The 26,526-nt window shown below is 32.3% G+C and overlaps 3 protein-coding genes across 4 annotated transcripts in view; 2 read left to right on the forward strand and 1 right to left on the reverse strand.

Annotated features, from left to right (window-relative positions):
- The window catches only part of Drp1 (dynamin related protein 1), a 28,165-nt gene extending 26,492 nt beyond the window's left edge, over positions 1-1,673 (forward strand). The window contains exon 16 of the mRNA XM_090109771.1: positions 968-1,673. Coding sequence (XP_089965897.1) covers positions 968-1,024 — 57 coding nt within the window. The 3' untranslated portion in view covers positions 1,025-1,673. The remainder of the gene's footprint in view (positions 1-967) is intronic.
- Positions 1,674-6,024: 4,351 nt separating this feature from the next.
- Positions 6,025-26,526, reverse strand: part of LOC149902282 (gamma-tubulin complex component 2-like) — a 28,818-nt gene continuing 8,316 nt past the window's right edge. The window contains exons 13-16 of one of the 2 annotated variants that reach the window (XM_090110307.1): positions 11,055-11,198; positions 9,632-9,709; positions 7,020-7,183; positions 6,025-6,614 (exon numbers count right to left, since the gene is read on the reverse strand). In XM_090110307.1, coding sequence (XP_089966433.1) covers positions 6,524-6,614; positions 7,020-7,183; positions 9,632-9,709; positions 11,055-11,198 — 477 coding nt within the window. In that variant the 3' untranslated portion in view covers positions 6,025-6,523. The remainder of the gene's footprint in view (positions 6,615-7,019; positions 7,184-9,631; positions 9,710-11,054; positions 11,199-26,526) is intronic. The other variant, XM_090110306.1, reaches the window with a different exon arrangement.
- Positions 12,413-25,783, forward strand: pain (transient receptor potential cation channel family member painless). Its single transcript, XM_090110305.1, has 2 exons — positions 12,413-12,443; positions 22,778-25,783. The coding sequence occupies exon 2, from the start codon at positions 22,798-22,800 to the stop codon at positions 25,642-25,644; it is 2,847 nt and encodes a 948-aa protein (XP_089966431.1). The 5' UTR covers positions 12,413-12,443; positions 22,778-22,797; the 3' UTR covers positions 25,645-25,783.

The raw sequence follows: 26,526 nt of genomic DNA on the forward strand, positions 1-26,526 counted from the left end.
TTCGCCGATTGCGTCTCCAAAATCCAGGATGTGATCCGGTGTCGAAGGTCCAGAAATGTTGACGACGAAAGAAGAAGACAATTAAACTTGCGCGTATAAAGTTTATTGATTAAAATTACAGAGTGCGGTTTGGTACAGTTGATTTTTAGTGAGGGAGTGTCCTGCTCAGCGGTTGCGTGGCGAGTCGAAGTAGTAGAGGACAGTGGGTTCAATCCGCGGCCAATCGCACGGCGCCGCGACGTGACGACGCGATGACGCAGTCGCAACGCTCCGTTCCGCACGATTTTGTTGCGGCAACATAGAGATTAGTAGAGATTATACAGGTGGCATTTTGAGACGGGTCAGTAAAACCATCCTCGAATATAGCGCCAAACATTAATGTAAACAGAATGAAAATCGATTCAGTAGTTTTTTTGAGTTAATCGTTGACGGACAGGTAATGTGTAATTTGAATGTGATATTTAATTTTATAGCATTGAAATGTCATAAACGAGAAATTTTTAAAAATAGAAAAATACGAATTTCATTTGAAGTTCATAAAATCAAAGAAGAAATTCGATTGCTCTGGCGGGATCACCGCCGTGATATCAGGGTCGCCCTGGTAAGGCGAAAGACGCTGGTTTGAATCGCGATAGATTTTTTCTATTCTTTAAAAAAATCTCAATATGTACAGTACTCGTCATGTAAAAAGAACGCTGGATGAAAGTGATGGGGTGTGTTTTGTCATGTATCGAGTTTAGCACGAAAGTTATTTGCTGCTTATTTTATGTTTGAAGTAGGCTCTCGAGTCGTGGCTTCGCAACTACATATTTGTTATTCTTATACCACCTCATAACACCAAATAGACCTATAAATCGCCAATGCGCAGCTTAACCGTCAGCGTTCTTTTTACATGACGCGACCTTATAATTTGTAACACATGAAATAAGTAACCAAGCAAATAACATTTATTTTTTACTTTTTTCAGGCTCTGCAGCGCGCCGGTCAAATTATAAGCGAGATCCGAGAGACACACATGTGGTGATCGCGAGACGACTCTAGTCTGTGAATTAGTGAATTTGTACTGTACATACTCGTAGGCGAAATTATGTGCGTTAGGCGTTATTTACTTATACCCCCTTTGTTCTTGCGTGTTTCTGACGTTATGGGCGCGTACAAACTTGAAAATTAAATAAAAAGTTGTGTTTTTACTTTTTATTATCAATGTGCATGTATGAAATTTCTCCCAAAGATAAATGGATCGATTGTTCGATATCTGATTAAAAAATAATCAATGTTAAATATGCAATATGCTTATGCAATAACGAAAAATGAAATAGACAATAGAAATATATTTTTCATTGAAAAGAACTAAATTTAGAATCAAGAGTTTTTTTTTTCATGTTTGTAAGCGTCTTTTGACACATGACAGTAATTTGGAAATTCGTCAGGAAAATAGGAACGAAGCTAAAAATATTAGTAAGCTATTACACTTGATTCTTGTTTCATTAATGGAATAATTTGCGTTACGATTTTAGAGAGTTGAGAATGAATTAGGAATTTTTTAAGTTTTTTATTGTTTATGCATTAATTTTACTAACGCGGCATCTGCACTCATGTATTTTATATAAACAAAGGTAGTTAGTAACATAAGACAGTTTAGTCTTAATATTTGCGCCAAGTGCAAATTATAAAGCTGTTATAATTATAATGACGCTTTTAGAAATCAGTCCTATTCAAGTAACCTTTTGATTTCGTTAAAAGGTTATATGCTTTTGTACTTAGTCGGATTTTGCATGCAAGAAAGATTCATGACTATCATTATAATATTAAAATAAATGAAATGTTAATGGGACTGATTTGTTAATTATTTTCTCAATGTGCACAAACAACATAGTTACTTCAGTTACCATTTCGCTTTTAGTGTATTTTAAACGCTTTTAAGGTAATTTACGTATCAAGTGTAACATTACATTGTAGTGAAAAACAGTGATATTATTTAGGATTCTTATGCCCCTTCCAAAGTGGTAGAATTTGTTGGGTATTTTTTTTTACATGGATGTTCGGTTAATGAAATTGTGTTAACTGTTCGATTGTTGTGTTTGTTCTTAAAATTATGAGTGAATTATAAATTGATTGCAAACAGGGCTCTTGGTATTGTAGAGTAGATACTCGTTTTGTCTTTCATTTATTATTGGCTATTTTTAGACTAGGGATGAAGCTTTTACAGTATGTTTTAATAATAATGGAGTTCCTTTATACATATTGAAGTCATGCATGTTTGAAGTCATACTTGTGTCATTGTCGAAACGAAAGAATTTACGATATTGCAAATATAATTTTTATCTTCAAATTAGATTAGTATTCCAATGTTATGCGATATATTTATTGTTATAGTCCGCAGTGTGATGTGCTATGTTTACCGAAACCAATTTGAATGTTACGCAACGTAAGATTGTATTTAAAAGTCTGTTATAAATTAAATAGAATATTGTCACCAAATTACTGAGTTTTATTTCATTCATCCCTCTTTATTTTAATTGTAAACTTAACATAATTTATGCCATATAATGCCTTAAAAATCAATACAATATTTAGAACCTCAATAAAGACTATAATATAACCTGAAAGCGCACTAGTAATTAATTTTGGCGCAAATATGGCGAGGCGCAGCGCAGCGCAGCGCATTTTTTATTATTATACTATTATCGACATTTTCCTAATTAAAATAATATTCAAAATCAAATAACAACAATTTATTCCCGAGGAGCATCGAATCGTCACATGCGAACGGTAGCGCGCGACGCACACCGTATTCGGTCTCCGCCGGCCGCTGAGCGCGCCACCGACACGCACGCGCAGCTCTCAAATTGCGTCAACCCAAAATGTTCTGTTTCTTCTTTTCTTTACTCTTATTCTTTTACAAGACGTAATGTAATCAATAACATGTCCTAGTCCATCATTTTATTCGCGAATGTACACGTGTATCTCGAAAAATTGCAATACGAATGAGTAATGACGATGAGTGTGAGTTGTGACGGGTATGCGCTTCGCCATATCTGCACCGGTCCTTACGCCATCTTACGCCGTGATAAAAGTTAAACTCGTCACTGAGTGTGTGCGTCCTATTTGTGGCATCGTAGCTCCGAAGTCCGAACGTATGAACAATACGATTTTGGAGCTAGCTTTTGCACAAGTATTCCTACTATGTACTATTATTGACAACGGATACGGCATCTTATAAATTTGTAAAGAACAAGGCTTATGATTTATGATTAATCATCTGATATATTAACTAAGCTCTAACGAGTTTCATACCATTCAGTCATTCTTCTGGGTAGAAGCGACCTTTCAAAATAGATGGCGGTTTAAAAAATTACTGTTCATAAATACTCGTAAAAACATTTCTTTTTTAGTTTTGGGTATGAAAGCGTACAGTTTGTTTAAGTTTCAGTAATTCTTATATAGAATATCGCACACCAAATATTCTCTCCTGTCACCCATCAGCGAAAGCATGTCTCATGTATGCCGTCAATTGGCAGTTATATTATCTTATTACACTTGACCAAATTATACAGTCAAGTCAGTTAGGGTACTACATATTATACAGTATACAGGAATTATAGGAAATAAAACCGGCCAAATTAGAGTCGGACTCGCGCACCGAGGGCTCCGAACAAACCTACTTTTTATTATGTTGTAACTCAAAAATGTTTTAGCAATTTTTTCTTTTATCTGTGCTATAAGACATTGCTTTAAAATTTCAAGAATCTGTGTTTACGGGAAGTACAGTGTAGATTTTGATTCCCATGCGAATATCGAAATTTGCAATAATTTGCAGCATAAACGGCTGTATGCTGTATCTTTTGATGGGAAGGTAGAGTTCAGTATTCGATACAAATTTCAGCCCGATACCTCCACGCAAAAAGGGTGTTGACAGACAGGAAACTTTAAAATTATTAAAGATACATTTTATATGATGTACTTAATTAAAAATTTACATTTTTTGCAATTATTCCTCTATCTGTGCTTTAAGATGTTGCTTCGTACCAAGATTCTCAATTCACGGGATTACGGATTCAGTACCCTGTAGGTTTTGAGTTTTGATTCCCTTGCGAATGTCGAAATTTGCGAAAATTTTCAGCAATTACGGCTGTATCTTTTGATTGCGTTGGCTTATATGTTTGATTTTTTCACAGCATCAAGGGACCGTAGACGTATTCGATATAAATTTCAGCTTTAATTACTTATCTGAACATTTCAAGACATTACGTAGATCGTTATAAAATAGTGTGGTGTAAAATGTCCACAAATATGTGACTATTTAAAGGACGGGTTGAGAATAAAATAGATTTGGGATGAGATTAAAAAATAAAACATAATATGTATAAAAAAGCAGTTTATTAATACCATTAACTAACATTACTATGTTAAGCAGTGACCAGCTATCTTTGTGACAAAAATTAATTATGTTATTCAGTTACATATCATCACAATTATTGTTTAAAAATATAACAGATTCTTGGGCAACTTTAAATCCATATTTATTATAACAATGGCACGAAAATATAAAAACAACAGTTCCAATACTTTGTCTTTTTACATCTAATGGCTAAGTTATATGACACGTTTTAAAATATCACAATTATAATTTTAAAATCGATACAGATTTCGCTCCTTACACATATTTTATTTAATTTAACACTAACACGGAAGCTTCAAAAAATTACACAACACATGTACTCAAAAACGACACATTACAACATTCCTAATATAAATGCCAATAAAGAATCAATCTAAAATGAAGACTACTCATACATTATGATGTTAGAAAAATATAAACTATGCGCAATAAGTGCAAGTGAGACGGCATGATGTCAACTGCCAATGTATGAATGGTATAAAACAATTTGAGTGGCCCTTATTTTAGATTTCATATTTGATTAGCATGCATTATAAATATTCTAAAATACTTTATGTAAATAGAATATTGAATTTTAAGATCCAATACAGATTGTGATACAAATAAAAATGGAGTTGCTTTTACTATTGTCTATTTGTATATTATTTGTGTTCCATATTAAGTCTATTTGCATGCATTAAAAATAATTGTACTTTTTAATGACGGCTTTTTACTTGATATATATATCGGTTTTCGTATTATATTCTATAACTAATGGAATAACTACTTTCAAGAAGCCTATTAAGTTATGAATTTGAGTACTATGATAATTTCTTCGTTAAAACTAAATTCAGTGTAATCTATTTGAAAGTTTATCCTTGATTTCAGTATCTATAATCTATTTCAAAAAATATACCTTTAAGCGGAAATCTCAAATATAAATTTAATACTTGTGTAAAAATATAACTACCATAATTTTGTTAATATTTTTGTACTTGAATTATTATTAATGTGAATTAAAAGCCTATTTATTGCTTTCGGCAATGTTTAAATCATAAGATCATTGTATGTGCCTATCTTATGTTATTGGACAATCTAATCCTATATTTTGAGAATATGTCCAGCTAAAAATACTACAAATTGAGTGCATTTTGCGCTGATTTTGAAAAAACATTATTTTTGTCTTAAAATATTGTCATGGTGCTCCCTAATAAAGATAACCTAGAAAACTATATAAATGCTTTAAAAATTCGAGCTTCCAATTCATATACATATTATGTACTTGAGATTTTATTTAATGAGTAATTTTGGAGAGATATTTGTGGCTTCGACGAGATTTTGAATGATAATATCGATTAATTTGTAAATTTTCAATACAAGTAAATTTTACGTGGGACATTACTACAACATAAATCAAGTTATTTCCAAAGGGCAATTATTGTGTATCTTCAATATTTTTAATTAATATGCCAATATCTACATTACTTACAAGAAACATTTTTTCATTCTATTGGTTATCATAGTATAGACTGTAGTGTGTTCATTATTTAATTTTATTTCTATAAGCCATCATAGTTCATGTTTCGAATGCTAAATTTTAGTGTTTATTAATAAATTTCCACATATCGATCGATCGATCGATCGTATTCCATCTACGAATTTTAATAATATCGTTGTCATTCTATTGCTTTCAATATTTTATAGTTGAGTAGTTTTTGGTGTTCATCATTAAACACACATGAATACAACCAGTCCCCATTTTCAAATCGAGTTATATCGTCGGTATTCTATTGATTACAAAAGTTTATAGTGCAAAGTGCTATATTAATGGTGTTCATTAATAAATTTTCACACGTGAATATAGTCAGTTGCTATTCACAAATCCAGTTATATGGTTATTATTATATTGGTCATTAAAGTTTATAATGCGTGTATATAGAAAACTTAGTTACACAAAGAAAAATTTCAATTAAATTCTCCGGCAGTTAGCTACGATTTCTATAACCATTTCCATTAAAATACAGTTACAGGATTTTTCATTGTCTTTCTTTATAAAAGTTAATAGTGCGTGTACTATATTTGGTGTTGAACAATAAAATATCACACAGAAGTGACAAGATGGCGCGCACGCCGGGCGCGGCGCTAGGAAGATTTTTTCGTTTCGCCCTCGAGAAACTTATCGTCAGCGCAAAACTTCTCCAATTCTTTCACGTAGTATGTGTTGAAATTTAACCTGAAAACAAAATATTTTTTAGTTTATAAGTCGTACGTGTAATTTTAACTATGTTATATGACTATCAAGGATTATATTCCCAGTTATCATATGTGTGCGCAGCGTAAGATTAATATAAAACATTTACGCTGCATTTTTATATAAAACGATATCTCTATAGTAAAATACTTTTAAGCTTATTGTGTACACGAAAATGTAGATTTGATTCATAATTTCTTTAAGAGTTCATTTAATTAACAATTAAGGTCGATGATTAAATCTTTTTTATTTATGTAAAACATTTAAGGCTCAAATAATATTTATTTCAGTAAATTATAACGTTGAACAAACAGTTTGTTCAAATTCAGAAACTCGAAGAAGTTGCACCACATATTTTTATAAATCTATTTCATCACCCAAACTTACCTGGCTGATATATTAAGCAGTTTGTTTGTATTATTGTCTCTAGCCATCCTCTCAATAATCGCTAGAACCGAGAGCAAAGCCGCGGTGAATCGTAGTCCGTAGCGAGACACGGAACGGGAGAAGGAATCCGCTGAACCGCTGGTTGTTGTGCCGCAGCCCGTAGTCTGTTGTATTAGAATATTTTTTATCAATAAAGTAAAAAACTTATTGTACAAGGATATTTTTTTAACAATCAAGTATTTATAGATGTGTAAGAGGCGTAATTTTCCAGAAAATATTATTATGAGATTATGCTTGCTACCTTTAAAGATGTTTATCAACTTTTAATTCGAAAAGTTTCTCTGATCGATGGGCCACATAGGTATTGTTAGTTGACCAATTACCGTCAAATGTGGCTACTTGACCTTTACTTGGCAACTTGACCACACCTTCCGTTTAACAACAAAATATCAAATTTTGTAGAATTGAAAGCAAATTGACCTAACGTATCGATGTTGGTAGGTTTTTAAAATATTAATTGGCAACATATTTTAATTTTAAAGCGGTAACGCTGTTGGTTCTCGCAATATAACGTATCGAAGTGTGACTGTGACTAAGGATCTTTTGCCGGTATCAGTATTATTATGTTTGTAGAGCTTAAACTGCACATCTCAGGTGATTACAGTTTTGATATGTTGTGTAATAAACCCTAGAGATTGATTTTACAGTGGGAACTATCCAAATTTAGGCTCATCTGTCGAAATATTTGCTTGGGCATTGATGCCTCAGGTTAGGTCAAGTTGCCATTGACCGCTGCGTGGCAACTTGACCTACGCCTAGGGTTGACACAAAAAATAACGTGACTGCATTTTTTCCTTTTTTTATCTGTTTCGAGTTTTGCATAGTAAAATCAATAAATTTGCTGCAAATTTCGGACAATCCAGATACTTATACTCTCTTTGATGACAACGATTTAGCATATTTCTAATGAAAAATAAATGTTTCCTTACCTATTAATAAATACCTATAAGTATTAAGTAATATACATATACATATGTATTAAATTTAGTTTAATAAATAAATAGTTCATTAAAATTTGTGTCTTGTTTGTGACAACCCTATCCGACAAGTAATGCTTTGTATGAAATCATTACAAATCCCGTGGCAACTTGACCAGGTAGCCAGAGCCTAACAGTTTATTGTAAAGCTTCGGGCTGCAATATTTAAAAAGTCGAAGAATTAAAAAGTAATAGCAACTTAGCCTAAAACAAGAATGTTAAGCATCTACCTATGAAAACTGATGTGCAAGGTCAAGATACCACATCAGTGTCAACTTGACCTGTATTACGTTTATTTGTAAATAATGTCAGATTCAATATATTTTAAAGAAATACCTAGTAAAAGTGAATGATGAAATCATTCATGACATGAACAAATCATAAAATGTTAATAAAAGTTTAATATAAATAAGTTAGCTAAGAAAAAGTAAAAAAATGTGGTCAAGTAGCCACATTTGACCGGTACCGTTTCTGGGTTTCAATACAAAAATTCTTAAGCTTGCATACCGGCTGTCCACTAGCAAAACTGTTACAGCTCTTATGAACAGGGATCAAAAGATAATTTAACATTCAGGATCAAGCTTCAAATGAAAGAAACAAGTCTAAAAGTAGAAATCTTCAAAACTGCTTGAACTTGCAAATACATACTTATAACTTACTTGTAATAAAATATCAATCAGTGAAGTTAAGTGACCCTGTTTTATCCAGAGCCCTTCAGCAATGTATATTATCCTACCAGTTTTTAATTATACCAATACTTATACTATAATTATTAATTAAAATTAATATTAGTTTCCATAAACCATGAAATATATGTATATGTAGAACTACCGTGAATACAACATACAACTTTACTAATCGTGAGCTGAAGTGAAAAGGGTTAGAATATATAAAAATAACAATATTTACATACACAAGTTACACAACGCATAAATAAATGGACACTTACCGCGCAGTTCTAAGAAAAGAAGAGTCATGAAAAATAAAAGACGACATCAATGATTTTGCACACAAATACTACATGGAGACATTACTTTGTTACAATACTTAGTGTGATCACGGCCTAGGTTTATGAATAAAAAAAGTTAAAAAAATTCCTAATCTTTTAAATTATATAAAATATAAATCATCGATAAGAAGCAATTGAGTATAAACTACTGATGATAACACGTATAAAAATTGGATGTTAAATTAAAAATAAATAAACAAATGTACCAATTGTTTTATTCAGCAAAAAAATATGTACCTAAATAGCTTTTAAATATTTGAAGCTTTAGCCCACGCCATCGGACGCATAAAAAAGATTACAAATATTATAAGTAAGTAAATAGAAAAACAAAATAAAAACTTTAGGATATAATTGACTCTATATGTCGGTATCAGCTAAAAATCGTTAACTGTATTAATTCGACTTCTAAAAACGTAACATCAGAATTCGAAATTATGCTTTAATGAAATCAATAAAAAATATATATATTATATAGGTCGTGTTCACACAAATGACCGTGATCTGTGCGTACGTGGAATTAACAACGCGGGTGCATACACGATATTACTGCTTGTATGTATATATACCTCACTATACTCTGTATTGTCATACGTCGATCCAAGCATACTGTTAAGCTCAGCGTCCACGAAGTACTTGTGCATCTCCTTAGCCAATTAAAGTGTTTTGGTAGCGTTAAAAGATACAAAATAAAATAAATTATATTTAATTCTGAGCCATAAGAAGCATCTAGTTTTGACACGGTATATAAGATATAGTTGGTTTTACTCATTAACTTATTTTTTTACAATAAACTAACATTTATTTTAAATATCCTGTATTCTAGGGTAAACATTTTAAATACATAAGTATAGTGTTTAATTACCATATTGGACATCAGATGACACTCATTTTTAACCGACTTCAAAAAAAAGGAGGAGGTTATCAATTCGGCCGGTATGTTTTTTTTTTTTTTTTTATGTATGTACACCGATTACTCCGTGGTTTCTGAACCGATTTACGTGATTCTTTTTTTGTTCGATGCGGGATGGTGTCGAATTGGTCCCATAAAAATTTTATTCGGATAGGCCCAGTAGTTTTTATTTTATGAGCATTTTTGTCTGTATTTGTAAATGTTGCAAGTGCAAGTTTGAAGTCGGTTGTTTTTAACGCAGTTATTAAAGTGAAACTTTTATTACATCGTCTCAAACTTTTTGGTCTGTGTATCGCATGTCGCGTGTATCGCTACTGTAAGTAGGTATACCTACTCGGCAGCCGACCGTCACGCGACATGCGCTACACAAAGCAGTGTTCGGAACCGTTCGAACAGTTTCACTTTTACCGTGGTTTCATAAAACCACACAACATTTTTCTAATATAATCTTCTCTTTTAGATCATAGTAATGAGTATCACCAACTACATATTATAGAATCTAACACAGATAAATAAAAGAAATGGTCACTAAGATAGTATAAATAAAGAAGGAGAGAGTTGAAAACTAGAAATAGAAAGCAAAAATTAAAATAATTTATCTTTGTATTTACATCACAATTTTGTGTTACAGCTGTAGAAAGATTTTCTCCAAATAAGATATTGCTTTACATATAATATATTTAAAAGTTATAAATATAGTAATTAAGTATATTAAAATATCATCATCACCTTCCTCTGCCAATAATGTTTCCCTGCGTTAGAAATTATAATAAATGCAAGCTTGTTATAACATACACGAATTAATTAACGTAAAAATTATAACCATTTCATGCAATACCATTTAATATTTGAAAGAATAGATACTTAATACTAAGACATATAAAAACCTTTTTCCAAAACCTTCCCTCCTAACCTTTTGATTGAACCTTTTTTACAATATTTAAGTCATTTCAAAAATTTTATAACAAATTATCGCAGATATATGACATACTCTATCCCGCCAAATTTGAAAAACAATAATCACCATATAAATAAACTCATGCAATTATACCTATATACTATATTTATATGCGTTATACCTGTATGAATGTGCAGAATTGTACGCAAACCAGGCAGAGTGTGGTGACAGCCTTCAAGAGCTGTGGGCTCATCAGCATGCAGTCGCCCAGACACGACTCCAGGAAGTCGTTGTGACGCTCCAGTACTTCGTCCACGTTGTTCACCTGGAAATCATAATATAAGTTGAAGTTGTCTGATGGGGTGGTTTCATACTTGAAGTTTTTGTGTCAGAACTAGGAAGATAGGACTAGTTAGTTTAGTAAATAGAACCGCCTTTTGCGTTATCGTTATAAAATATATAAGGGGAAAGTTTGTTAAAAGTATGTTTATTATTCTTTTAAAGCAAAAACTGCTGATCAGATGAGTAGGAAATTCGGTACAGAGATAGATTATCGTCTAGATAAATACATGGGCTACTTTTTATCGGGTACCACGCATGTAAAGCCTAATCAAACTTATAGTTCCACAAGATGCAAGTATTTCATACTTGTAAAATTTTAAGGTACACATTTAATTTTAATGTGAAATCCGTTAATACCTTGCCTATAATATTTATTGTTATACATAATTAGTACATGGTTATATAATTACTTCTAAATTCGAGTAAGCATTTCTTCGAAGATCTCATTTATTAGGCAAATGCAACCAGTGCGTTATGATACCTTATTAAGGAGCATTACTGATAAGGCCCCTAATGCACTTCGGCAAAATGAGTCATTAATGGTCAAGCCTATTAAATAACGGATTAATGATACTGACGCAATAGAATCAGTTTTATTAAGAACGTTTTCGATCTTTTCAGACAGTAAAATAAAAGAATAAAGTCTTAAATATATGAACGAACAAAACAAGAAACGTTTGTCTGCTAAAGCAATGAGTAATGTAGCCTTGTGACGTAGGTATAAAAGCAACGCCTACAATAAGTAAAAAACCGCTCCGCCCACTGAAAAAACACAATTGCAAAATTTTGTTAAAAAATGCATTGTGATCTGCCGCATAACAAAAACATCGATATTCATTTGACATTTCAATTTGTTGTAAGAACCATTTCATGGTATGTCCGATGTCGTATCGTGTTTCCAGTCATTGTATTTCATTCACTTTGGTTGCATCGCATTCCGATATAATGCACATACATATAAGTAAACAAAAACATCGGGTGTAAATGTAATAATAATATAAGGAGCGAGCGTAGTAGGGCAATAGATGTAATTGGGTTTGCCATTAGCGCAGGATCAGCAAGTTGGAGCGCCTACTCATTGGCTGCGCGCGCGCCTCCTCACTCCTCACTCTACACCAGAGGCTGAGTGGCGCGGCCGCACGACATGCGAACCAATTGCGGATAAAGTCAGTGAGCAAAGTTGAACGAGTGATTGTGATTCTGTGTGTTTTCTAGTGAATATATTCAGGTGGGTTTACTTTATCCCGTTAAGATCCCCTTTTTAAATAGCGCAAAATTTACATAAACAAACAAATTGCGTTTTTATGTAAAGCGATGTACATATACGCAATTTTTTTTAGTTAATTAAAAGGATTATCTTTGATTTTATCATATTACTCATAAAAACTATGGTTGTGTTAAGATTTTTAAACAGAAAACTTCTGCCAATGTTTTGGGGATTAGGTAGAGTGTTTATAGGGTAAATCATGTTTTTACCATTGGTACATAGTACATGTTTTTTTCCTTCGCCTGTGTCTTTCATACTGCCCAAAGAGTCAAACAAGCGTTATTTGATGATTGCGCGCAAACACTAAAATTGCATATCCCTTACAATAACGTAATCCAATATAAAGGTTACCAGCTTGGGCAACGACATTAACATATGTGGGTGTAAATATTGAACTGGGAGCAATACATATGTTGACTGAGCCCTCGAACAAGGTCGACGAAGATGACGTCATTACATTTATGATGATGCAGGACATACGGGCCCGAGACTGGGATGAGGCGGGGTAATTGATAAAGCGCGAGTCCGACATAGTCATATTCCCACACATCCTGTCAATGTTTAAAACTACAGACAATGCATTCGTTAGTATCAAATATACGTCGTGTTTCCATCAAGTCAAGTTCTTGTAACTGGTTAGCCTCAGTGTGGTAAAAGGTATTGATTTACCGACTGTTTCTTAGCGTTAGGATATTGCGTTTGCAATTGCATTTTAGAGACTGAACAAATTGCAATTGGACGAAAAAATATAGACAACCTTGTCTACTTATTATCGATTTAGATAACTGAAGATTGAATCATTACGAGTTGCAGATTTAACATAATTTAAACTATCGCTTTAATAACAGTAAAGAACATTATGCTAAAAGTTTTGTAATAGCCTGGTTTCGGATATTAAAATACATATTCAAATCACTCAACCAATTTGCATCAACAAAAGAACGGAACTATACATATGATGGACACGACCTGACATAAAAGGTGCTCTACTGCATTGGAAAGTAATCGATTTGATTCGAGCAATAATCTGAGTACATCATTATATCATAGGAATAGGTCGATGTTTTCTCACGGTTAGCGCATAACTGACCACTGGAAGTTGGAACCCGTTTGTGCAGTTTAATTTGTAAATTATGTATAAAACGCGCTTTACTATTCCGCGTAACGAATAGGACGGATTTGCTTAATATGCGTTTGTTTTCTTTGGAATATTCTTAAAACGTATGCAATAAAGTAGATATGTCAACAGATTTCGTAAGCACCTTGAACCGAGGAATCAATAAATTTCTTTAATTGTTTAAGTAGGTACCACAATCTTTAATTAAGTGTTAAGATTTATCTCACTTTCTTCTTGCATTTCACAAATTTTCGGGTACTCTGTATACTATATGTAACATTTAATTCAATTATAACATAAAACTGAATAGTTTCTTTGAACGAGATAATCTAAACGAACTAAGGAATTTCAAGTATTCTTTCACGGTTGGATGTGATGTCTGAGTGCTTGCTGTATATTATGTACCGCAGACAAATCCGGGGCGGACCACTCCATCATCAGCCCATATAATATCCCACTGCAGGGACACAGGGCTCCTATGAGAGTTCTTTGTTCTGCATATGTTACTGTACTTACCGGTCAAAACCACTGTTAACTGCAAAATTCTTAAGTTCTGACTGTAAAATATACATATATTCAAAATATTATAGTACACGGCACATTTGAATTAAGTGTTTGCAAATCGTTTATGGTATGACCACAGTAAGTCATAAACATTGATGCAATTGTGACCGATGGTCGATGACTACACCTCACCCACATACCTTGTGACACCAAATAGGGACCACAGACAAACGCAAAATACGCTCTCGATTATTTTACGAATACATTATAAATTTCCGGCACAGTAATCAATAAACGATAGCCCATATGGGGACAAATAGCTACGAAACACTTATCACTTTACTATGTTATCCAGATATGGAAGTGTCATTGGCATTGAATAATAATTTTGAAATCAACTTGGCTTAATAATATGTATTGTCTCACTTTGACATCCATTTTAGCTACTTTAAACGCAGAAGTACGCTATCGCAGATTAAAAATATTACTTAACCAAGCTTTAAAGCAGAACGTAACAGTTAACAATACAACAAGAGAATATACGAGCAAGTCGAAATGTTGAGCATCCGCCGTGCGTAACGATAAATGGAAAACGTCTAAAAAGTAGGTTTAAATGTAGCAATGATCTTCGTAAAAAACTGTTAATCACAAAACTGGGTCCGCGTCGCTCCAACGGCCTGAAATAGAAATTCAAAACAGTACACTAATCGCACTTCGGGGTGTCGTAAATGATCCAACATTTTGCATGAATCTTTATGGGCTATTAAGTACTTTGATTCGAGAGTTCAGCAGAATCGACCTGGAGCAGGCATATGCGATTGCACGAATCGGTTCCAAAATAAACATTCATCACTTTGGGTATCAAAAATTAATGATACAAAATGAAACAATGACGCAAATCTTTCAAAAAGATAAATTTTAGTGGATACGGTGTTCATTGAGATAAAACATAACTTTCCAAACACATGTTCTGAAATCGTATCATACGTATAATTTCGCTTCGAAATAACAATAATATAAATGACATGCAGCCTTCTCAGACCAATAAAAAAGTATAGACGGAACATTGCGCTCCTACAAGTGAGGCACGTAATATGAAGACGATTCGGAAATATGAAGACGGCTGTGCGGTAGTCTGCAGCGAGTAAGCGAGCGCGCATGACGTAGTAAACAATACCTAATAATTGCGAAATTATGCCGTCCTGTGTTGTAAAGTGTTGCAAAAACAATTCCTGTTTTAAAAATAAAGCTTCTGGGATAACTTTTCACAAATAAGTAACCTATTTGCTGTATATTTTAAACAAAATCGTAAAAATACTAGACATACTTTCTCGGAACACGCCATTGTGTCAGTGTTGCAAGTTAAAAACATTATTTTTTTCCCAAAAGTAAGGGAAATCGTAATTTTTTACGAATACTAAGTACTTTACAAAGTAAGCAAAATTACTACATTACAAAAAACTGTCACAACATAAAGGGCATTAAATTATCATTAATATATTTTTGTTTTTTATAGGCATTTGGATTTTTTTTATGAGAAGTGTGTATAAAAGCGAAATATCATGTCTTTCTGAAGACAGAAGCTAGAGCATACATGGTTCGCATTATTGTCATTCATTTATCCATTCACGTATAAAATGTTGTGTGTTTTCTTAAATTAGATTTTTTTTTCATAATTGTATTTAAAATGAAAATAAATACCTAACTGTCATTAAAAGAAATTATCTTTCATTTCATACACCCAAGACAAATACATAATAAATTAATAATACACAACAATACTACATACTAATAACACTTTTCACTAAAGTATATCTCTCGCACTTGGGAGTCGCATCGCAACGCTTGCAACATTTTTCTCTAGCACACATGCGCAAATCTACGATGTCTTACACCAAGTTACGCACACAAAGCCGAGACTAGTCCTCACTTATTTCGCCCCGATTGTTTGCGACAGCTCCGTCTATACTTTTTTATTGGTCTGAGGCAGCCTTAAAGTGCGCTTAAGTACCCTTTAGTGATTCGTTGACATGTTTATCTATAGAAAGTAGAAGCAATAGTATTTAGGGCAAAACAAATTAAGCACAATGATGACAAAAAGCCAGCTACCGTTGGCGTCGTAACGAGAGGCCAAATTGTAATGTGTGCGGAACGGAAGGTTTTTATTTTAAAGTCTTTACTTGTTCACGCACCGGATATGTTGGGAGAGCGAGTCTCTGCGGTAATTTGGTTATTTTTACCATATGTTTTTTTGTTTCGACTTATTAAATGTAATTGTTATTTGAAATTCTTCGGAGAGATTATATCCGGTCATAATTTCGTTTCGATTAGGTGTTGTGGTTTTGTTCATTTATGATGTGTTTCTTTGCGTAATAAATTTTCGACGGTGCGTAGCTTTTTAATATAAAGGAGCCATGAATACAAAAAGCAAACGCAAGACACTCATTTATAAATTGAGCCTATTCAATTTTCTGGGAATATGTTGATCACATCATGGATATGCTACGCTACGACTAAAATTCTATGAAATTTCCAAAACAAGTTTTAAGCGTTATAATTACGAGAGAAACTCGTAGTTAAAATAATTTGTGTGATAGTTTAGTATTCTAATTACCATAATTAATATTTTCCGACGTTCTTAACCGATGTTATTTACAGCTATTGAATATACGTATACGTAAGTAGGCGGCTACTTGGGGATAATACAGATAAAACCACAGGATAAAACTATGTAAAGATAAAGATTAGAAAAATTCTTCATGGAAATAATATTATACATAGATATTTGTTTAGGAAGAATTTGACTCTTAGACGATACACCAAATAGAATTAGAAAACCACAAACCACAATAATCTAGGAGGACATTAGTGTTATTTGGATATAAACTATTTTACCTCATCCATTATAATTGTTTTGGTAGATTCAATTTATTGCAATACGAATTGAAAAACTTGACATTGGGCCTAATTGCATCGAGTAACGATTTTTAATTTTAATAAATTATCTATTAATATATAATATATTGTTTATATCAGATTTTCTCTATGTCCTATTTGATAAAGCTTCGACCATAATAATAAAGGTTTAAATAAAGACCAAACGATTGTACAGTTAGTTACGACTTACGAGATACAGTTTAGAACAGCGGAAACTATAATTGATGCAACAACAATAATTAAAGTGGAAAGTTGTTTCGCTCTATCTCTTATTCAATGTATAGAAAATTTTTAGTTTGATAAATCTTTGTTAACTATTTATTGATTAATTCCTATTAATTCCTCGCTCTTCAGTTGTTTTGATCTTTTTATTTTGTAAAATTTGAGTTATATTAGGTACCATAATAAGTTGATCTATTAAATAATATCTGCTTTCAAAACATGCATCTCTTAGTCATATACAAGCTGTGGCGCTCGGTTTTACACCTGGAATGAATCCGTGTGCAAAAACAGTACTTCTATATTTTAAGTGTTCATCTGGAGTATAAGCTTATCAATCAACAACGACAATCCAGTATCATCAAAATTTATTCAGTAGGATAATACTATAATATGAATTATTCACGAATCTAGATAAATTCCAAATATACTGATTATTGAGAAATGTGGTAAAACCGGTAATAGAGTTGTTAGTGAGTGACCTTTCTATCATATTTAAAGATTGATAACTGTCTGTATTTTTTAATTTTTGAAAAGGGTGTCAATTTTAACTCATATAAAAATACTTCACTATTAAAATTACAATCAGGTACTGCAACCTTACTAGAGTCTAGACTATACTATAATATAGAACATTAAAATAAAAGAGAATCCCAATATAAAAATATATATTGTTTAAAATCTGAGCAAGAAACCGCTGTTAGCTTTATATGAATCAAATATCGCGACACTAAAAATAAACATAAGGTGCAAACAGGGGCGATCGTCTTTGCCGATAGATGTATGCATAAGTAATTTTCATTGTAAGCTTTAGCTAATTTGCATTTCAACGCAAAAGTCATGGAATAGGTAGGTATTAATTAATACTTTTAAAAGTGTTCGTTAAATCAAAACTGTTCGAATAGAATGAAAAAAAGTTGAACGGAGCTTTCTGCGCGCGGCTTCGCAAGCTTTGTAAAAAACTTGATATGTACTAAAACCTTTCTCCTGAATCACTCTATCTACAAACATAATCAAAATTAGTTTCGTAATTTTAAAGTTGTAAGCATACAGACGACATAGGGAGAGCGACTTATTTATATTTTGTACTGATAATAATAAATTACATAAGTACATAAATATTTTAAAGTGTTAAAATCTTTTGGTACTGTTTAAATTCAAAACATAGCAACTGCCTTGATTAAACATTTACTGCATTTAATCCATAAGATATCGCCTCGTTCAAATATGTACCCGTTCAAAACCATATCTCGTTGCTAATGTTAGCAGATATTTTTATTAAACGGTCACTGCATTTACGAGAGCAAACATATCAATATAACACGAAGTACTTATTAGTAGATTGTATTTAAAATAGTTTAATTTGACAGATTTTTATTGATTATGAAAATAACTTATTAAAAACGTTAAGGCTTATAGGCCATAAGATCTTCACCAAAAATAACTCTATTTATCAAGAGTTCAACTTCAACTACCTAAGTACGAGCGTTAACAATGAATTTTGTGATAAAAATCAAACTAAATCTAACTACGCAATATCGATTCGACAAGAAAGTGCTTAATAATTCACTGCCACTACTCGGAAATAAAGTTTGAGATCAGCTCGACAATAAATAAATGCCTCAGTTCGATTGTAAACAGGTGTACAGCACAATAGAATTTTTATCTGGCGAAAGCGGACGCAAAATTCATTGTAACACATTTAGCCTGTACGTTGGAACATATGGGGTATCTCAGTGCGTCGTTCCAATGGATGAACATAAACAAGCGGTGAAGCTGGATTTCGGTAGATATTCTATAGGTACTGTTATGTAAAACGTAAAAGTTATCTATTGAAAAAAGGAAAAAAATATCGTTCGAATATGAAGCCGATAATCATAAGATCCATCTTGGATTCATCCTATAAAAATGTATGTGTCACTTGTCAGAGTAGACTGGGGTAGAAGCCTTTGAAAATAATGAAAAGATAAAAAAAATCGCAGTCGGATGAAACCCATTAGAAAAGGAGGGGAATATAATAAAAATGTAAGGAAAAATAAATTACGGTCAATCCGAGTTCGGGAAGCGGGAGGGGGGAGCTTTAAAGAGAAAAAAATGGTTTCTCTCGATTTCCGACAAAACTACAAGTCCTATAGAAAAAAGTTCAATGGCAAAGTTGTAGGTAATTAAAAGTTCTACAACTTTTGTATTCACAATTTTTTCACATAACCTAAAAATTTAGGTGAAAAATTCAAAAAACCAAGTTTTTGGTCTTTTATTTCTATCTACTTCAAAATTTATTTTTTTTCTACGAAATTTGGTGGAAACTTACTTTATTATGTCCCAAATACACTGTAATTTATTTGATTGAAAATATTTATTTTTTCGCCTTATTTTGAATTAATACCAAAAAAACAACCTAATTTTCAATCGAAAAGTCACCCGTCAAAATATCAGCTTTTTTCAAAAACTTGGGGTGCCTTTTATTCATTGAAATCTCTACTTTCATATGGTGTAAAAAAAATAAACACCACCATAGTAAATGTTCTCAGGAAATGCATACAAACAGTCTGAAAATTAGCTTTTACTAAATCAGGCACACTTCTTGAACTCTATATCTTCTCTTGTATCGGCTTTTCGGTAATATTTCAAAAGAAAAATAATTATCTGTTCTAAGTTTAATATTTTACAGCATATTCAAAAGCAAAATGATGTCGATAAAAACATTTCAGGTAGTTCGAGAAGTGTGCCTGATTTAGTAAAAGCTAATTTTCAGACTGTTTGTATGCATTTCCTGAGAACATTTACTATGGTGGTGTTTATTTTTTTTACACCATATGAAAGTAGAGATTTCAATGAATAAAAGGCACCCCAAGTTTTTGAAAAAAGCTGATATTTTGACGGGTGACTTTTCGATTGAAAATTAGGTTGTTTTTTTGGTATTAATTCAAAATAAGGCGAAAAAATAAATATTTTCAATCAAATAAATTACAGTGTATTTGGGACATAATAAAGTAAGTTTCCACCAAATTTTGTAGAAAAAAAATAAATTTTGAAGTAGATAGAAATAAAAGACCAAAAACTTGGTTTTTTGAATTTTTCACCTAAATTTTTAGGTTATGTGAAAAAATTGTGAATACAAAAGTTGTAGAACTTTTAATTACCTACAACTTTGCCATTGAACTTTTTTCTATAGGACTTGTAGTTTTGTCGGAAATCGAGAGAAACCATTTTTTTCTCTTTAAAGCTCCCCCCTCCCGCTTCCCGAACTCGGATTGACCGTAATTTATTTTTCCTTACATTTTTATCATATTCCCCTTCTTTTCTAATGGGTTTCATCCGACTGCGATTTTTTTTTGTTTCAAAAATTATCTTCTCTAGTGTAGAGGTAGAGGCTAGGTAAGATGCATTAACAATTTTACCGCCATTTAATATCTACAGAGATACATCACCAAGTAAAGTCTTTACCCCTTTATTGTTTTCCTTTCTGAAATTATTTTTAACGTCAGTATCAAATATTTTTCATACAACTTTACACATAAGCGACAAAGTAAAAAAAAGGTCATCGCTGACAATGAATGATACACTTCCTTTTATTAGCTCGGGTTGTAGGTAATATGAACATAACAGGATATCATATAACGCATTGGTTTAGCATACGTGTAACAAGATGCATGATAAACGCATAAATGTATTTTTCTATAGAGTTAAGAACTTAAGAACTGCAAACAACATAGCGGAAATTACTTAACATAGTCGGGTAGGAAATGTAATTTATTATGTTAATGTTATTATTAAAAATTATATTAATAAAATGTCTAAAAAAATTAACATAACGTTCGGGCAACAGAAAGTCGACCTAGAAAAATCACAGGGAAATTTTTCTCTAGTACAGTCACTTAAAAGCTCACAAAATACGTGCGTTCCTCTAAAGTCTCAATAATTAATCTAATCTGTATATATGTATGAAGTAAAAACATAAATATTTAGTCAATGTTAAAACGATAATTATTTTTAATCGCAAAGTGGTCTACTGGATAAGTGAAATATTTGTTTATGACTCATTAAAACTGCTATGTTTACGTTTATGTAATGCGTATAACGAGATTATTAGTTGAGATGATCTGTACCAATGACGCAATCGTAGAATATGTATAAAGGAATAAAATACATAATTATTTATATTTCCTACAGGTATTAGATAGTAGATACAAGGCTTCTGATTATTTTATTCGACGTGATGATATGTCTGCTTTTTTTTTGCCAGATACCTAGTTAACTACACCCAAGGATTTTAAACTAATTTAGGAAAGGAAGTGAAACATTAATATAATATTCATAATTCAGATAAAACACATTAAATTTAAGCGCATTGTATAAAAAAAAGTTGCATTAATTAATGATGAATGGAAAAAATATATATATAAAGTCTTGTTATGTTATTTGGGTAATGTTTTTTAAGTTGAAAAGGAGATTCGATTCCATTGTGATTGCGTTAAAATAAAATTCGTTTACTTAATATGTAAAGCTAAGGATGAAATATACTTTATACGAAACAATGGTTCAACCCGAACTGCGCTCGACCCTCGACCGAAGAGACAAGTATGCCATCGACCGATATAGTGCGGCACGATCATGAAAGTCGAAACAATATGCGGGTATTCAATATACAAATTTACAGACAGAACATAATGAAACTCGAAATTGAATTCGACGAACAAACGTTCCGCTATGCCTATCTCTTAATTGAACGCTATCAAATTAAAATAAAAAGTTACCAAGCACAAACACAATAAGACTCATTTTAGCGGGAAATGTGAGTTTACGATTATTAATGATGAAGAGTGCAAATCAGAATAATTACTCACATCTCGTAAGTTAGCAGCACGTGCGGTAATAGAATTTTGGAATAATTGCCCCTTCATTATAGCTTTCGACGGTCCATATCGAATGAGCTCATTAACATTTATAGAGTTGAAAATTCATTATGTTTTTACATTTACTGCATTAATTTACAAACTCTAAACTTGAACATCATTTTTTTAAGACAAATAAACATAAAATTATCGAATGACTTCTTGTTACCTACAGCTACGTAATATTAAAATAAACGCTACAGCTATAATCTTACCGGTATAATTTTTATTGTTGTCTATAGTTATTTTTTACTAAAAGCCAATTGAGTATATTAACTAAAACAATAGTTATCAATCAGTGGTGATCCGTTACAATATAGCTTTTTGTGCCAATCACCAAAAGTTTCACACGATCGTTTGCACTAGCGCTTAGCCCTGTTAATTAAATTGACACATTCAGTACAGTACAAATCGTCTTACGAATTAAACGCAACATACAAATCGAGTTATTATCCCTTAGAAGTACCATATGGTTAGATAAATAACGTCTTTCGAAATAACAATTTACTCTAATTGAATAATGGCAATCGCTTGTCACGCCGTATTTGGACAAAAGTAATAACACCCAAGAGTTTTATTGTTTAAATTGAGCCAATTTCTAATTTGTTAAATTATCTTTTCAGATGCGAGTTCGTAACAAGCAATGACACGCGATACCTATGAGATGAACAACCGGCTGTCGCGAGGTGGATCTCTCTTCGGAGGTGATCCTCAAACCCAACTGAAAACGGCTCTACGCAGTAATGATTTTGCTACTTTCAAGAAACTCGTTGGCTATGGAGCAGTTGATCTTGAATATGTTTATCCTTACCCTGATTATAAAACATGCCTCGAGCTAGCTGTTTCCGAACCAAATAAAATAGAATTTGTGAAACTTCTATTAGCTCATGAAGTGCAAGTCAATCGGATAAATGAAACTCACGGCGCAGCACCAATACATTTCGCTGTTGAAAGCGGAAATAAAGACGCCCTGGCAGCACTTTTGAATGATGACAGAATTGACGTGAATCTAAAATGCAAAGGAAACACTGCTCTGCTCATGGCGATTAAGAAAATACAAGACTTGGACGATGATCGAGACAATGATTTAGTTGTGTGTGAAGATATGGTTGAGCTACTGTTAAAGGCAGGATGCAATGCAAATTCTCCAGACATGAGAGGAGTAACACCGGTTTATTCTGCAGCAAAACAAGGCCTTGAAAGAGTAATTACACATATCTTGGATTATTCTAAAGAACCTGTCGATCTAGACGCATACAAAGATATTCGTGGAAAAACGGCTCGATATTACTTACAAGAAGCATTTCCGCATCTTGTAGAGAGATTTAACTCTACATCTGAAATTGCTGAGGCCATAGATGCCGATAAATTATTTTCATATTTAAATAGACACGAGGAAGACAATTTTATCCGTGACTTCAATAAACTTGTCAGGAAAAATGATCATCGATCAGTTTTGGCAGCTAATAACGGCATAAATACTATGCTACAACAAGCCACTGATAAAGGGTTTGAAAAAGTAGTTATGGTATTATTAAATAATGGAGCTGACCCTAATGCCACATGTTCGGCTAATACTAGCCGTCCAGTAGCCATAGCTTGTTACAATGGTTTCAATCGAATTTTGAAAATGTTTATTGAAAACGAATCCACTTTATTTGATTCTGTCAACGGTGAATCTCTTCTCCAGATTACAATTAGAGGCATGCGTTCTGGTTCCAAAAGTTCAAAAGTAGATTTTAATAATTGTTTGGACATGTTATTAAAACATCCCAAAATAAATATGGATGTAAATCATCAAGATATCAAATACAATACAGCTCTGCATTATGCGGCGCGAAATGGTGACAATGAGACGGTTTTAGACTTATTGAGAAATGGAGCATGTGTGGGACTAAGAAACAAATTTGATGAACCTCCATTGGCAGATATCAATGCTAAAACTCTCGAAACCTATTTAGACGAATGCATTACGACAAACGGAGAACGCCCGAGCGATGAAAATTACGAAATACATGTAAAATATAGTTTTCTCGTATATCCTAACAATTCATTGGAAAACGAATTAAGCAAACCTTTGATGGATAAATCAAACAATAACACTGATAAAGAGTTTGATGCTATTTTAGCTCCTGAAACCGAAGCACTTTTATACATGACAAGAAACGCAGAGCTTCGCCCATTGTTAAAACATCCTGTCATTACAAGTTTTCTTTATTTAAAATGGCAAAGAATAAGCTGCTTGTTCTATGCTAATATTACATTTTATTCGCTATTATGGTTATGTTTAATGCTTTACATTATTTTGGGTTACGGAGTTGAAAAGAAGCAGCCGGAGTCGATAGAAGCATTTAACGTTATCACTCACATAGGAGCATCAATCGGATTAATATTACTAATAATCCGAGAACTATTTCAATTACTTGTATCACCTACGAGATATTTACAAAGTATAGAAAACTGGATGGAAATTGCATTAATTTTTGTTACTGCTTGGATAGTTTGTTACGATTCTGCACAAGAATCAACAAAACAACAGTTATCAGCAGTTGCAATTTTACTTTCTTCAGCTGAGCTTGTCCTCCTCATTGGTCAGTTCCCAACCTTATCAACCAACATTGTAATGTTAAAAACAGTATCCTGGAATTTCTTTAAATTTCTTCTCTGGTATTGCATATTAATTATTGCATTTTCATTAAGTTTTTATACATTATTTAGAAAAGATGTCGAGGAAGATCAAATAGCACCGAATCCAAACGCAGCTGAAGACGAAGAAGACGACGATTTCTTTGAAGATCCAGGCACATCCCTATTCAAGACTATTGTTATGTTGACCGGCGAATTTGATGCTGGTTCAATTAAGTTCAGTACATTCCCAGTTACAAGTCATATAATTTTTATTGTTTTCGTTTTCATGGTTCCAATTGTTTTGTTTAATTTGTTAAATGGTCTAGCAGTTAGTGATACACAAGAAATAAGAGCTGACGCCGAATTAGTTGGCCATATCTCAAGAGTAAAGCTAATATCTTATTTCGAAAGCGTTCTCATCGGAAAATCTTATACGAAACCTTTGAAGTGTTGGTCTTGGTTCCCGCAATTTATACAAGATTTGCACGTCATTACACCGAAAACCCTGTGCATGAAACCGTTTGCAAAGAGAATAAGTTTATTTCCAAACTTTTTGCCCAAATATCGTATAATTGTTAAACCGAACCAAGATAACAAGATAGAAATACCTCACGCTGAGAGTTTAGGTAAGTATGGAGAAGATTATGAAGATATAGAAGGTGGAAAATGTTGTTTTGAGCGGTGTCAGACTTACAGATTAGATCGTAAAATTGTAAAAAATGCGAAAATAATCATAAGCAAAAGGACATATGTCTCTGAATTCGATGAAATAAAAGAAAAGCTTTCGCAGTGTGGAGCAAAAATTGAAAACATCGAAAGCACACTCAAAAAAGTATTACAAGCATTAGAAAATAAGTACTAAACAATCTACATCAAATCAAACAAACTAAAATAATTTTAAGTTTTATTAATTTATTTTTATAAAGTAACGTATGAAAGCTGCCTGTATTAATGTATAACATTTTTTATGTTTGTCTAATTAATATTAAAAGTTAAAAGTACCTATACCTCTTTTGTTTTATTTACAAATACGTATACAGGCTTAGTTAAATGGATAGCTTTAGAGAAAAACTAACAAAGGGATAGAATACTAGAATATTAGCAAAATGTAAAAGGAGAATCTTAATAATTTTTTAAAGAATTTAAATTTTTGGAATGGAATCATCATTCATTTCACCAGGGTAAAAAGAAGAATAGATATCAAAATGTAGTCTCCTGACAATATATAATCGCTCTATTGCGATGTAAAGGCTTTTTTGCATTTATATATATGTATATGTAAAACATTCACAAAAGGAGTAAGTATAATTATTGTTTGTTCTTAGATATATTTAAATATATCATATAAATTTAATAAATTTATACTTTCCATTATAAAGAGAAGTATGTTTGTTAAAAAAATATAATTGGATCAAAAGTACTGGACATTTGTACATAGACATTGGATCTGAATGAAACTTTACGGGAATATGGAATATAATGAATAGTAGGATTTAGTGTTATATAGCTCATTAATTAATTACCATTTAATAATATAAATATCAAAGTTTGTATGTTCGTTTATTTGTTACTGCTTCACGCAAAAATTTCTAAACCGATTTTTATGGAATTTGGCACACACATAGAATAGTTTTTATCCCGAAAATCCCACGGGGACGGGAAATATGCGGGTTTTCCTTTGACTACGCGGGCAAAGCTGCGTGCGAAAAGCTAGTAAGAAATAAACATTGGTTGTTTGTAAAGT

The sequence above is a fragment of the Colias eurytheme genome, chromosome 15 (assembly GCF_061535395.1).
Source record: "Colias eurytheme isolate Ceu_HAF_F1 chromosome 15, ilColEury1 Martin Lab GWU primary, whole genome shotgun sequence".
Taxonomy (NCBI): domain Eukaryota; kingdom Metazoa; phylum Arthropoda; class Insecta; order Lepidoptera; family Pieridae; genus Colias; species Colias eurytheme.

Coding starts and splice junctions, on each gene's coding strand:
- pain (XM_090110305.1), top strand. CDS start 22,798: ATGACACGCGATACCTATGAGATGAACAACCGGCTGTCGCGAGGTGGA.